Source organism: Colletotrichum aenigma (assembly GCF_013390185.1).
Source record: "Colletotrichum aenigma strain Cg56 chromosome Unknown KSG_Cg56_contig09, whole genome shotgun sequence".
NCBI lineage: Eukaryota > Fungi > Ascomycota > Sordariomycetes > Glomerellales > Glomerellaceae > Colletotrichum > Colletotrichum aenigma.
Genome location: NW_023500915.1, coordinates 3846783 through 3861428, shown reverse-complemented (window position 1 = coordinate 3861428; position 14646 = coordinate 3846783). Strand labels below are relative to the sequence as shown.

The 14646-nt window shown below is 50.5% G+C and overlaps 5 protein-coding genes across 5 annotated transcripts; 2 read left to right on the top strand and 3 right to left on the bottom strand.

Moving 5' to 3' along the window:
- Nucleotides 1-523: 523 nt before the first annotated feature.
- NSP5-1 (Nitrile-specifier protein 5) lies at nt 524-4433 on the top strand (the record flags this gene model as incomplete). The annotated part of the gene is made up of 6 exons (XM_037328968.1): nt 524-695; nt 772-1603; nt 2606-3537; nt 3596-3833; nt 3887-4355; nt 4431-4433. 6 exons carry the CDS (start codon nt 524-526, stop codon nt 4431-4433), a joined length of 2646 nt encoding a protein of 881 aa, XP_037172998.1.
- A 2332-nt stretch (nt 4434-6765) lies between these two features.
- CGCA056_v013724 (Leucine aminopeptidase 2) lies at nt 6766-8798 on the bottom strand (the record flags this gene model as incomplete). The annotated part of the gene is made up of 6 exons (XM_037328967.1): nt 6766-7263; nt 7315-7806; nt 7871-7988; nt 8042-8270; nt 8334-8418; nt 8475-8798. 6 exons carry the CDS (start codon nt 8796-8798, stop codon nt 6766-6768), a joined length of 1746 nt encoding a protein of 581 aa, XP_037173329.1.
- A 498-nt stretch (nt 8799-9296) lies between these two features.
- On the bottom strand, nt 9297-11154 carry dug1-0 (Cys-Gly metallodipeptidase dug1; the record flags this gene model as incomplete). The annotated part of the gene is made up of 8 exons (XM_037328966.1): nt 9297-9375; nt 9428-9449; nt 9509-9603; nt 9654-9980; nt 10034-10821; nt 10873-10940; nt 11010-11041; nt 11102-11154. The coding sequence occupies 8 exons, from the start codon at nt 11152-11154 to the stop codon at nt 9297-9299; spliced, it is 1464 nt and encodes a 487-aa protein (XP_037173001.1).
- A 421-nt stretch (nt 11155-11575) lies between these two features.
- On the top strand, nt 11576-12661 carry CGCA056_v013722 (putative 2-hydroxyacid dehydrogenase; the record flags this gene model as incomplete). The annotated part of the gene is made up of 3 exons (XM_037328965.1): nt 11576-12468; nt 12526-12614; nt 12657-12661. 3 exons carry the CDS (start codon nt 11576-11578, stop codon nt 12659-12661), a joined length of 987 nt encoding a protein of 328 aa, XP_037172999.1.
- Nucleotides 12662-13143: 482 nt separating this feature from the next.
- CGCA056_v013721 (Branched-chain-amino-acid aminotransferase) lies at nt 13144-14541 on the bottom strand (the record flags this gene model as incomplete). Its single annotated transcript, XM_037328964.1, has 3 exons — nt 13144-13329; nt 13402-14160; nt 14233-14541. The coding sequence occupies 3 exons, from the start codon at nt 14539-14541 to the stop codon at nt 13144-13146; spliced, it is 1254 nt and encodes a 417-aa protein (XP_037173002.1).
- Nucleotides 14542-14646: the final 105 nt, after the last annotated feature.

Sequence of the window (14646 nt, the reverse complement as noted above, 5' to 3'; positions counted from 1 at the left end):
ACACCAGCACAAACACAACCTCACCATTCTCTACTTTTATACATGCTGTCAAATTAACCGATATTTGACACGCCAATTACGACGGATATAGGCGGTTACCTGCCGTTCTCATGTTCGTGTGTTGCATCCTAATTACCCACCCTACTTAGGCTCACTCTCAACAATTTGCCTTGGAACCCATCAATAGATGGCAGGCTCCGAATTAGCAGCACCAAGACCTGAGTAACAATCCTCCACTTGATGGTTCGACCCGGTGTTTGTGGTTGCCGAGAGTATGCGTCAATTCTTCTAGTTGTGTCAATATGGTGCGGAGCCTCCGTCCCTCCGTGTAGGGGTCAGGGTCCGGCTAAACCTGCCTATCCCGATCGCCCCGTTCCATTCCATGTCCCTCAATAACCGCGTGCAAGAAGATTGAAAGCTCGACTTGATACAAACTTGCATTTTTTGGTTCTTTTAACAAGGCCATTTTCCGAAAGAACCTTCCAATTCGAACCTCAGAGCAATTCGAAAAGACAACAACACGATGGCGAAGATATCTGCTCTCTGGACTCGTATTGCCTCTGGTGATCGCCTTCGCCGGTCTTCTCAGGCGGTGTCGGTTCTCGGCGGCCGCGCTTACGTCTTTGGTGGCGAGCTTGTTCCCAGAGAGCCAGTCGACAATCAGGTTGACGTCGTCGAGCTGAAAGATCCTCAAGGTAGCAACCCGGACCTCCGCCTTCTCACTTATGCTGTTGGCATCTTGTCTGACTAGAGGTCCTGTGTCATATATAGGGTCAGCAGATATTCGTACGATTCCGGTTCCTGCTACAGCTCCTTCTCCGCGCGTTGGGTCCCCAAGCGCTGTCTTGAACGATGCGCTATACATCTTCTCCGGCCGTGGTGGTCTCGCGATGGAACCCATTGAGGAGAATGGATGCGTTTGGCGTTACATCCCATCCAAAAACACATGGGACTTGATCGAGCCCGCCGGAGACAAGTCTGCCACCTTTCCTGCTGGACGCAGCTACCACTCCGTTGCGTCTGATGGTGTTGATAATGTTTATGTCCATGCTGGCTGCCCGGAAAAGGGACGTCTGGCTGATCTCTGGCGTTTCACTCAGACGTCTAAGAGCTGGACCCAGCTTCCTGACGCACCGCCGCCAGCGCGTGGAGGACCCTCAATCACGTACCACGACGGCAAGCTCTATCGGATGAACGGGTTTGATGGAAAGACCGAGCAGGGCGGGTCCGTAGACATCTTTGACTGTGCCTCTCAGACTTGGACTACGGTTGCCTTCGCTCCGGACGGTATCAGTGGTCCTGAATCCCGTAGTGTCTCGGCCTTGGTCACCGTAAGGGTCCAAGAGAAGACCCAAATTGTCACTATGTTCGGAGAGCGGGACCCAAGCTCCCTTGGTCACGCCGGAGCCGGGAAGATGTTGGCTGATTTTTGGGCATTTGATGTGGAGGAACAGACGTGGGAAAAGGTCGAAACGCAAGGTGATCATCCTGATCCCAGAGGATGGTTCGATGCCGATGTTGCACAGAACTCCGTCATCGTTCATGGTGGGCTGGCGGAGGATAATTCGAGACTTGGCGATTTGTGGAAGCTGAAATTTGTCTAGTAGGTCGGAGTCGCAATTGTTTTGCAGGCCAACCCTCCATCCAGCTCACCTAGCACGGAGATAGTAGATACCGAATACACCTCCTTCATGCTCTCTCGCCCTTGACGTCAAAAACGACCTCGCCTTCTCCCCAGATTCCCCAGATCATCCCCAGACCACCCCCCAGGGGTCAAACCAGCCCCCCCACATCGCTTACTGCCCGACAAAAGCCAAACAGACAAGCAACCCTTGATTGGGGACCCTTCTGGGGATTTAAAAGGGCAGCTGGACTGTTTGCATGACGACCGTATGACATCCATGAAACGATATTGCCCAAATGGGCAAATCAAGAACAGCTTTTCGGAGCATGTGTTCGTCCAGTCTTGCTGCCGAGGATGCTGGAGGACGATATATCGAAAGAGATAAGTATGCACCAACACGGATCTAATGACATATACGAAACATCCTATGACTGGAATAACTCAAATCGAAGGGGAGATCAAATTTAGACTCTCGGAAGCTGAGCGGTGGGCCAGGCCTTGCGGGGTAAGGGCGCGATGTTGAATTCAGCGTCTGTGTGGATGCATCTCTTTGTCTTCCTTTCATCTGATTGTTCTGCAAAGCCACTCTGGGCAGAGCCACCAAGCCGTGTGGCGACAGTAGCACTATACCTAATCTCAGGTACAGTCGCCACGGCAATTAGTAACGATCCAGAAAGTATCCGCTTAACCTTTTTCTTCGTGGTGCATAGACTCGCCGTCCAGTCAGGACACATGTTTCGGTTATCATAGCGCCATGGTCTGTGTTAACTCTAGATTGGGCGTAGTAGGACCAAGGTCCTCGAAGCCATTAACCTTTTTTGAAGTCAATTTCCCCCGTTAAATTCATCTGGCCTCCCCTCTCCAGGCCCTGCATTCCATAGATATCATACCACACTACACAAGAACAATGGATTCACAAAGAAATCAAAGAATGGCACCACCCCCTGCGACTCACGATCCACGATTATCTAACGGCTCCAGCCTATTCGAACCATCCTGGGCCCGTGATGCTGACAAGAGTGACAAAAATGACCAGCATCACTTTCAGACCGACAGGTTCCGGAAACACAACAGCTCATCGACTGAGATCCAGAAACTGAAGCAGGTCGAGACTTCACGATCCACCTTTGACTTTGACGAGCAGGCACAAGCAAGAGACGCGGCTCTTTACAGAAATGGCCAACTTATTCTGCAACCCGCACCGACGAAGGACCCGCGAGATCCCCTCAATCTTCCTATCTCTCGCAAGCTCCTAGGAACCTTCTGCCTCTGCTGTTTCGGCGCATTGGCTGCGGCAGCTGAGCTGATTCTGGGTGCTATGCTCCCAGTTTTTGCTGTGGAGTACGCTGGTCTCGATCCGAAGATTCTCAAAGATTTGACGTCTAATGGAGGCCTTCCCGCCGGGACTGACCCTTTGAAGATTCTCTCCAGCTTCCCTGGGGCACCACCAATTTTCCACGTCTATCTCTTGGCATCCCTTCCCGTGTTGGTTATCGGACTCTCCAATCTTTTCCTGGTACCGTTGGCCATTTCAGTCGGCCGTCGCCCGGTGGTACTCATTACTGGTGTTCTCGCCATCATCGGTGCCTTGTGGGCTGGGGCCAGTCAATCTCTACCATCGCACTTACTGGCTCGTTGCTTGCAAGCCCTGGGCGCTGGTACTGTCGAAAGTTTGATCCCTTTCATCATCCAGGATATGGTCTTCGTCCATCAACGTAACGCTTGGATCTCCGGTATTTTCGCGGCCCAGGGTCTGATCATCATCGTCCTCGGAATCGCGGCTCCGTACATGATCATCAACCTCAGCTGGAGATGGATGTATTTCATCACCGCGATGGGTGCTGCCGTATTCCTCGTTGGTGTCTATTTCTTCATGCCCGAGACTAGGTGGGATCGCACACGTGCCGAAATGAGTAAGTCTAAAACTCAACACGAACTAAATTAGCAACGTCAAAGCTGACTACATTTCAGATGGCGTCCCCCGGGATGAGACCGGGCAGTTGCGTGAGCCTAGAACGTTTCGGTACAACATCGCCATGTTCCACGGCAAGATGGAGTGGCGCAAGGGCTTTAACGCCTTCGTTGACACCCTTCGCACGTTCTTTTACCCTCAGATTTTCTTCATTACTATGCTCAACAGTGTAATGATTGCATGCGCCTTTGCGGCTGGATACACCGTTGCTCCCGCTCTTCTGACCGCACCGTGGTCGTAAGTCATTGACCATGTCATTCCACTGATGGCACAACTAACGAATCTTGTAGATGGGATTTCATGAATCTTGGACTTTGCCTCCTCCCTATCCTTGTCGCAGCCGTCGCAGTGGCATTGGTGACTGGCAAAGCTGCCGACTGGATGGCCAACCGCCTCGCAATGAAGCGTGGTGTCAGAGAGCCCGAGAATCAGCTCATCAATCTCATCATCCCGACCCTCGCTGGCATTATCGGAGCCGTCATTTTCGGTTTGGCCGGCTCAAACCAGGCGAACTACTCCTGGGTCACGTTCCTGACAGGCTTGGGCTTGATGGCTTTTGGCTTCTTGGGTGCCAACTCCATCGGCGCAGTGTACGTGTTGGAATGTTACCCCCATCTTGCTGGCCCTGCATTGGTAAACATCGCCTCTTTCAGGGCTTTATTGGCCTTTGCACTGTCATTCAAGATCTCTGATTGGGTTGTCGAAATGGGATACTTCCATTCGATGATGATCTATACCGGGCTGATCGCCGCGTTCGCTGTATTCATTCCTGTGGTTTACTTTTTCGGACCAGCGTGGAGGAGGCGATGGCCGGCGACTCACTTTGGCGATAAGTAGTGGCACAAGCTTGGATCTCATGACGTATGATCACGACTAAAACTCTTCTTTTTGTCTACATATTTTAGTTTATGCTGGTACAAGCAAGCATTGGACAGTTAATTGATTTGGTGTACTTCAAAACCCTCCGTCCTACTACGTAGGACTGTGACCGACGTTTCCGACCTCGTTGACTTGGTGGGCGCCAATCCCCGCTGTTGGGCTCGATTTCATCACATGAATCACCCATAGCCTGCCTACCTTGAAAGACCGAGGCTCAAGTCTGTTGAAACCATCCCGTCGGGGTATTGACGTGGGTACGAACACACCCCAGACTGTTCTCCGTATCCCCCAAACCTTTTCCAGAAACTTTTCATTGGCTCGCAAGGGGATTGACAAGGAATTCAACTCGGTTGCATCGCTGCACCCCGCAAAAGGGTGTGCGACGTCATGCACCACCCAACGGAATGCTGGGGTGTCAATCCTTCTTTGTGGCTGTCATCTGCATTCAGCTCTTTCATGACCCATCCATGAGGATGATCTCCAACTCCCGACAGGACTATAGCTCAAAATGAGACAGGACTAGTTTTGTCAGGTCGTCGGCCTGCTGCTTCCGGGACCTGAATAGCTCCAAATAAGGCTCTTCTCGACCAACTGAACCGACCAGCACGTCATCGCAGCCAGTGACAAGTTGAGAGTATGTTTTTTCGGTGAACTCCTGGACAGGCATTCCCATAGATCGGCCTCGCTCTTGGCCCATGTAGTCGTGTAACTCAGCTGCCAAAGTTAGTCGCGCGTGGAGGTAAGGAACCCTTGACTTGCACTCACTCTGAACAACTGGTGGCCAAATCTCAATAATCTTGGTGCTGGAACCCCTCGATTGCTCTCGAAGGCTGTAGACGTAAGAGTGAAGCGCGGCTTTAGACGCCGAGTATGCCGGTAGTGTGGTAGCGGGAATGATGGCGAGGTGAGTTCCGGTAAATATCAATCCGGTGGGAAATTTCTTCTCTTGGAGCTTTGGGAGGAACTTGATGGAAATGTCGACAACACTTAGGAAGTTGGTGTTGACCTCGTTACGAAATGTGTCCAGGTCCACACTACTGGGTCGGGAAAGCCTGATCTGGCTCTGTACGCCTGAGTTGATGAACACACAATCCAGTTCAGGGAATTTTCGACAAACTCTGACTTCATAAGTTCGGCGGTCTAACCCGCTACAGTAATGTTAGAGAACTTACTCGTTCACGAAGTTATCTAACCCGGCTCGGTCTGTTATATCAAAGCAGATCGAGTCTGCCCTGGATGGCCCATGCTTCTGGACAAACGCATCTAGTCTTTCTTGGCGACGACCGACTGCAATTACTTTGATGCCCTCCTGAACAAGCTTGTCCGCCATAGCCGCGCCAACCCCGGAAGTGGCACCCACCAGGAGAACTTGCTTGTAAGGAAACGACATACTGCAGGGATAGGATTTATCTTAGGGAATATGGTTGTAGTGTTATGCCGATGCCAAGAGATTTGTTGATTCTGCACGGGAAATGAATAATAATGGATATTTCGCTTTTAACTACCGCAACGGCTGAGTACTCTACAGCCATTAACTCCGGGTCGCGAGCCGGCTTCCACTTGCGCTGCTTCGGAGTTGGGCCCGGGGAAGTAAGCGAGAATCGGGCTTACATCTGCTGCAGTGCATAAAGCCGAGTGGCGTTTTCCCACCACCAGGGGCTCGGAAACGTTATCCTTTTCACTTACGATAAGTCGGATACTAGTCACGTTGTATTGAAAGGATCACTTTGCTCTTTCACAAGTGATAGACACCCTAGAAAACTTTTGTGTATGACCGAATAAAACTCAAAACACATAGCATCGTAAGATGAAGTCTACCTCGGTATCTCAAGTGGCTTTCCTAGTTGTGACTCAAATCTACATGCAGCCAGTAGCCATAGAGATGTCGATTATGTCTCCACAAGCCCAACCCAACCTTCTTCGCTTCTAACCTTTTTCCCATACTTTCATACGGCAGGTTATCTTCTGCGGGCGCACCTTTTTGACTGCTGTTTGATTCTGACGGGAAAATGTGTGAAAGGCCAGGAAAGCCTGAGCTCTGGAGACCCCGATGGCCAAGATACATGTATGAAGACGAAACCTGAGGGGCTTTTCGAACATCCACATCAACCAACAGTTAGTTCATGCTTCTCAAGCACGTTTCTCAGCAACCTCAAACATGTCGGGTGATAAAAGTCGCGATGTCTATTAAACAACTCCACAGCCGACTTTTCGCTGACCGACAACAACCCCTCAAACCTGGCACGTCACATCAGCTATCACGGGAGAAGCTTCATTACTATGAGAAAGCTTACAGTGGCTTGACGAATTTCATACGGCCGGTCTGGCTAAGAACCTCTTCGGTCTGCTTCAAGACACTTTCGTCGCCTGCTCGCAGTGCAACACGGAGATAGCGGCTAACTACCTCCAGATTCCCTGAGGATAGTAAACCATACTGTGAACCCAGTGCGTGGCTGAACTGTTTGGGGATAGGACTGGAACTTTCAATCAGAAGGTCGAGAAAGACTAATAATTGTCCAACCGTCCAGCCCTCAACATCCTTAGACGAGGGCGTAAAGGCGCTTTCGTTCGAACTTAGCATCTTCCACTTGTCGCATAATTCATTGCAATCTCTGTAGAGGCTGGAGTCGAAGATAGGCTTTGGCGGTGCACCGGGCTTGTGATACCAGGTTTCCCAGTCAACCGTGTGAAGGGCAGCTGCGGCGTGGACGTCCTGAGAGAAGAACTCCAGAACGCAACTCTTGAATTGCTGAGAGTTAACGCTTTTGCCGAAGAAAGTCTTGAAGTACTAAAGCCATCATTAGTATCTTGTACAATTGCAGAACCAACAATCGCTTACGTGAGGAACAAATTTGTGCCACTTCTCCCTCCCCACCTGCTGCTCCAGAAAACACAAAAAAGTGTAGCCCTTCTCGTACGAGATCTTCGACATGATGTCGTCAGGCCTCTTTCCTTGAAATTCTAGAACGAGACTTGTGAACACGCTTTCGTTGCCGCCATAAGCTTCAATGTTGTAGAGCAGATCTTGCCATCCTACGATGGCTTCAAGCTGGACTGCCTCTTCCCCGCGGAGGTCTCGCAGGATGCAACGCTCTATGTAGATAGTCCATCCTTCGTTCAACCAGAAGTGCTCCCAGGCGTCGTTAGTGACAAGGTTTCCGCTGTAGCTGTGAGCGAACTCGTGGGCCACGACTCCAATGTTCTCACGGTCGCCCGAGACAACAGTAGCACTGTAGAAGTTGAAGACTGGGTTTTCCATGCCTCCTAAGTGGAACGATTTCGGCAGGACAACGAGGTTGTAAAGCGGCCATGGGTACTCGAAGATGAGATTCTGCAGTCAAAAATAAACAAAGTCAGTCATCGCAGCGAGGTCGTCGATAAGCCAGCTACATTACCTCCGCAGATTTAATAATGGCTTGCAAATCGGGTGTGAACTCCGCCTTGCAGGCCTCGAGATCGCCAGGCGCACAGTAAACATAGCTCTTAGGACCAATCTTCTCTCCTGCAAGATTCCTAAGAGATGCCCATCAGCTGTATTCCATAATCGGTCGGAGTAACACACATACCCGCTAGCCACCGCAAACAGATAATTAGAAATTGGAATCTCCTGTTTGAACTTGTAGGTCTTGAGCTCTAGGGGCTCCTGGACGGGAGGGAAGATCAGGTCATTTTCAGGAATACCACTCGCGACAACTGGTAAGATGGACCGAATAGTCATGTCGAAAGTTGTCTTGATAGATGGAGTGTCCTGGCATGGGAACATGGAGCGTGCGTGAACGAGCTCTCCCTGGGAGACTTCACCAAGTTAGCGGTGTATGAGCTGATAACAACAGCCAATCATCTCTTTTGGGGACTTACACATGAATGGATATTTCTTATCATCTGTTTGCGAAGCCTTGAACCACTGAAGGCCAGTTGTTTCCGTTGTTGTTTCGAAGTCGATCTACGAGGGTGTACTCAGCATCAGAGTTCCAAGTTAGTTCATGAGCCAGAGCTTACGGCGAGTTTGAAAGCCTCTGCATTTTCGTAGGCGCGATCGAGGTAGATATGAAGGGGGCTACCATTGGCGTCTTTTGGGGCTTTCAAGTCCCAAGAAACTCGGGTGCCATTGATGGTAGCTTGTTTCACGATTAGATAGCTGGTATCAAGAATGATTTCAGTCAGACTCGCCAGTCTTGACTCGAGCGTAATGATTGTTGACCCGACAAGCACGGTTCGCTCGAAGTCAATCGTCACATCGATTTCGGTATGCTTCGTGACGACCTCCTTGAAGTTGGAGTTGGTGTTCACGTCCACGACCGCTGATGACTGATGTCGACACATGGTGCCGATTCTAGCCGGCTGACTCTCGCGACGAAGGGAAGTAGGATCAAGTGAAGGCTGTAGTGGCTCTGAGGTGGAATCACAAATTCAAAAACGATTTCCATGTCAATAGAAAACAACTTCGAGGAAATGTGCTCACATGTGGGGAGTGTTTGGACTCTTCTCTGGGACGCTTTACGAGCCTGTCTCGTATCTCAACGATGTGCCCCGCACAATTGATGCCCCTCACTTTTGTCGTTCAGAATTCCCTATTTGGGCAATTCTGCCATCCGCCACGATCCTTGCCTTAGCGCGCTCAGGAACCAGGTATCGCTCGGTGATTGAGACTGGTTGGTGGCTGAAAGAGCGCATTTCGTTTTGGTCACGAGTCACGACGACAAAAGAGTAGAGTTTCTTCTTGGAATGGGTATTCTCGATTTCTGCGATGTAGCCGGATCCATGTTCTGATTGTCCTGAGTTGCCCACTTAGAGCACGATTTGCAAATACTGTCTAGTGAGCTATGCTGTGGCCTTGCTCTGACGCCACAATTTCTGCGCCTCTTGGAGATACGATCCATACAGCTTGATAGCGTTGATACTGTCAGGTCGTTAGTGAGGTGAAACGGGCTGTGCAAATCGATAGGACTTACTAGTTGTTCCTGTCCAGCTTCTCTGCAACACACCGAAAATGATCAGCAAATATTGGACTCTGGAAGAATAATAAAACGCACCGTTGATGGTATGAGCTCCGTCAGTCGGTCGTCCAACGGGAAGCAAAAGCACGTTCTTCTGTAGAATCTGCTTGAAGTCCAACGCAATGGGAATGCTGGTCCGAAATTAGCTTGCGGCAAACGAGACTGCATGATGCCTCCTTACCTTCCGCCTTCGCATGTGAGGACTGGATCAACACCCCAGACGTTCTGGGTCGCCTGGATAGCGGCTTGGTAGTTCCAGTGGTTAGCGCTCTCGTAGAACCAGTCACTTTGGTCGGCACAGTTGATATCCAACTCGTTCCTGCTCCCGAGACTCTCGAACTTCTCTCGAATATGCTTCTGGACAAGCTTGTCAATATCCTGCGATCTCATGTTGGGGACTGTCCTGATGCTGAATTTGCCAACAAGCTTCGCAGGAATTGAAGTTACAGCTCCTGCACCAGGCGTCGCGTTTTCGATCCTGTGAAGACTGAGGGATGGCTTCTTCCATCTAGTCGCTTGTTAATTTAATGTCAAAAGTCAGGCCCAGCGGGTGACAAGTACCTCGCGATCAAAGCGTCTGCCTGGGTCTTGTGGAGGCTTCTGGCGCCCGTTCCCCCAAGCAAGGAATCGTCTGAGATATTTAGCTTGTTGTAGCTGTCGTACTCTTCTTTCGTCACGGCTTGCACCGTGTTGTAGATACCCGGCACAAGAATCTTGCCGTTCGAATCCACGAGTGAGGACATGATGTTGACCATATCGGTCATCGGCTCCGAGATCTGCCCACCAAAGCCACCACTATGAGCGTCTCTCTCGGCGCCGGTGATGGTCAGCAGGTAGAATATGATTCCTCTCAAGCCCTGAGGGATGCTCAGCTGCTCATCGCTGACCCAAACGACATCAGTGATGCAGACCACATCAATGTCTCTGAAGAAGTTTTGCGCTTCTTCCTCCAAGGCTTTGCGCAGGCCAAAGGACCCGTTCTCCTCCATACCCTCGAAACAGAAGACAAGGTTCGCCGGAACTTCGACTCCCGCCTTTTGAAAGGACTCAATCATGTTGAGCCATCCTATCAGCGGGCCCTTGTCATCGGAAGTTCCTCGGCCACATAAACGGCCATTCTCTTCAATCGTAAGAACCCAGGGGTCATATTTCCAACCATCTTCGAGAGCAGCAGGCTGAACATCGTAGTGGGAGTAGACGAGAACGGTCGGCTTCTCGGAATCGTTACCATATCGACCCAAGACGAGAGGGGGCAACTCGAGGTCCGGTTTGTCTTGCTGTTTCCCTAAAGGCTTCAGTGTGACCTCCACTCCTAGATCTCTCATCTTTGAGGCAATCCATTCGCTCATCTAATAGTCTTGTCAATTTAATTCAGCTTGAGAGACAGGTATACTACCCACTCTGAAAACATCTTCTCTTCGTTCCGCGTAAGCAGAAACCGAAGGGATCTTGACTGCTTCTTCCAGTCCTTTTCATCGCCGGTGAGTTGGTGTGAACTTCGGACTATTGGAACTTGCATACAACCAAAATCACTTACTTTCAATGAAAGAAGTCTCTAACTCTTCAACCCTAGTGTCTGTTAGTTCTGCGATTTCAAGATCATCTTGAAGTTCTCAGGGGGAAACCCACTTCGCGTAGAAGCCAGTAAGGCCATCGCCTGCAGCATCAGCCCTTGCAGCCATAGTCAACGTCGGTCTCTGCGGCAAGTCGGTAGGGTATTCAGCTGATATTGGTGTGAGAACAACCTCGAAAATCTCCTCGACCGCGATCAGTCACGACGCCAATTTTGACGCGAAAGGAGGGGTTGATGACGGATTCCAGGCTGCTCATCTCTTACGACCCCACGCTCAGCGAGATCGGATAAGATCTTTCGCAGGGGTGCATTTCTCTTATCAGATCGGACCCCACTGAAAAAGGTCTACCCGAATAGGCAGTCTTTTACGAAGAGGCAGCTGCTAAGCGCTTCACTGGAAGCAAGGCATTAAAGGCGAAGAGAACTTGTTGGTAACTTAATTGAATGACTGCATGTCTCCAATTCAATCAGGCTTTTTTTGCCCAATTCCACCAAATTCATCACTTTGCTTTATCTCCAAATTCCTTCCCATGGCATTACACCCGAAGGTTCTCGTCGTTGGCTCGCCCGAAGGGGTCGTTCCTGACACTGTTTGGAAAGACTTCTGCACACGATACATTATTCATCAATATGACTTTTCAACTACAAAAGAATTTCATGAGTCTCTGAAAGGTGGTACTTGCCACGACATTTCGGGGATCATGCGAATCGGTCTCAATGTCCCCGCCGGGATCGAGAAAGTTGGCAACGGCTGGACCAGACGCGCACTGCAATACTTCCCCAGATCGCTGAAGTTGATTGTCAACTTCGGTCATGGATTTGAGGAAGAAGACGTTCCAGGGCTCAATGCTCGAGGCATCGAGTTCAGCAACACGACAGGCGGTAGCGAAGCAACTGCTGTCGTCGCAACCTACCGCATCATCTCCGTCTTCCGTCAGCTAAATCGATACGAGCGCATGCTTCGGAACGACGAGTTTCTTCCAGCACTTAGACACTCTGCCCAGACAGCCGTAGATCCTTACGGCAGAAAGCTGGGCATCATTGGCATGGGCTCAATCGGAAAGACTGTTGCACGCCAGGCTGCAGCATTAGGTATGGAGATTCACTGCATTGACAGGCCGAATCTGAGGAAGCTTCTTGAGACTGTTCAACACGAAGATGGATACATAAGGGGTCTCATTCCGTCCGTGACCCTTCACAAGGATCTGCAAGCGCTGGTTGCCGTCGTTGACTGCCTAGTCTTGACATGCTCTTACTCGGCGGCAACCCACCACCTGCTTTCACGAGAAGTCTTTTCAGATATGAAGAAGGGCATGAGGATTGTGAATGTGGCAAGGGGAAAGTGTATCGATGAGGATGCTATGCGTGACGCCATCGATAGCGGGGTTGTATCCAGCGTTGGACTTGACGTTCATTACAACGAGTAAGTCGCTTTCTCTTGTTTTTACATATGCCCAGTGCTGATGTTCGGGACGACAAGGCCCAAAGTCAGTTCAAGGTTGCTCAAGTATGATTGCGTCACTTTGCTACCTCACCTGGGAGGATTGACACACGATTCTATGAAGGTTGGTATATTTCACTCCTGACTGCTCAGTCCACAGCTAACATGAGTGTAAACACTTAGAACCATGCGTTGATTGCCATGAAGAGGGTAAACGACTTCTTCTCGACTACCATAACGTCATGACGGAATTAGAAACAGTTTTAAAGAAGGTGTTCATGTTTGGCGTCGTAATAGAATTTTAGACGAGATTAGAAAAATTCCCCCAATGACGGAGGTTCGAGGTGTTATCCCAAAAGATTGTGAAAGTAAATAGAATTTGATACATCTTTACAAATGCTCAGTTCTACCTGTATGCGGCATTGGGGAACACGTTCTCATCTCCTACAACTTCCCAATTCATGCCCGTGCTCGGTCGTAATTGAGCTCGCGTACTTATGGAAGCAATCCATACAAATGAGTTCACCGCTTGAAAACATTTGGTGTATCATTGCTATCCAGTTTATCTTCGGTCCAAATATCGTCCAGCACGTTTCTAGGCTGGATATAAAAGCTCATCAATGTAGTATATAGTTCTCTCATCCAAGTTCCAGTCAACTACTGTTCCTCAACGACATATCCCCATTCATGATCAACCCGTCCGTAGATAATGTCTTCCAGCCAAGCCTTGATAGCCGACGAGTATTTCGCATGAGGAATTTTATGACCATTATCAGTAACAGTCATCGGGAGGTTAATATCCCGGTCATTGTAGTGAATCAGTGACACTGGGGTAACGAACATCTAAATCAAGACCAGTCAGCAAAGTATTCATGACACCAATGCGTACCACCAATAGACCAAGGGCGAACTTACCGCGGTACCGGTGACGAAAGCCTCAACAAGTCTTCCCTCGGCTTGTGCCTCCACAATCTCGTCCATGCTGAATGGCCTTTCGACAACCTCCAAGGGATCCAGGCTCGTGTATTTCTCTGAAGCTTCCTTCGTCAAGCGCTCTCTCGCGATCTCCAGCGCACTCCTCCTCGTGATACCGTCCAGGATGACTCCCGTGTCAAGTGAGCTGGTCACAAGTTCAATGCCCTGGCCATCCTTCTTCTTCCAAACGACAAAGAAGTTGCTGGCTCCAGCCTCCGTGACCAACCTATCTTCTCCAAAAAGCCACAGCGTCTGCGAGCACCCCTTAGCCTTCGCGGCAGCGTGCAACACCATCGAGGGTCCGTAGCTCGCGCCCACCTTCGCAGATCCGAAGCCACCGGGCCACGCACGGATATGCTCCGGGCTGCTCGCGAGAAGCTTAATTCCCGGGTGCGGCAGACCCGATGCCTGTGGGAACAGAACTGCAAAGAGGAACAACAGGGCTTCGGGCGGCTGGTTGATGCCAAGCGCGGAACCGCTGCCGATCATGGCGGGGCGGAGGTAGATATTTGAACCCTGGTCGGGGAGCCAGCGGCGGCATTCGATGGAGATGTACGCGGTGATGATACCGAGGAGGCCCTGGGGATCAAAGGAGGGGAGACCGACTCGTGCGTTGGACTTGACCATGCGGGCGCAGTTAAGTTGGGGCCGGAAGAGGCGGAGTTTGTTGTCGTAGCCGCGGTAGGCTTTCATGCCCTCCTGTACCCTCAATCATTAGAATTTGAAGTCTTCTCAAAGCATGGCGCAAGTTCAGTCACAAGGTTGACTTACGAAAGACTCTGTCGCGTAGTGCAAAACGCTGGCCGTCGGCTCAAGCGCTATCTTGCCATACGGGCTCATGACTGGTGTCCCCCAACCTGTCTCCATCGACCAAGGCACTTGAACCATATGCGCTGCTGCGCAGTTCTGACCGAGACGAACGGGATCATCGACGGCGGGGACGGGACGTTGATCTGCTTCGGGGACGAGAGTCTTCATCATTGCTGAGGCATCGAGTTCTCCCCATTGTTGCTTCTGGGTAATTTCGTTCGCTGCCGGTACGGCTGCGCCAGGAGTTGTGGTCGTCGCGCTGGGGCTCATGATGATGGATATGTCAAAATTTTGGAAAATTGACCGACAGAACTCGATGTGACGGTGGGCATAGGTGATGTTAAAGATGTGCTGGCGATGATGATAAAGCAAGCT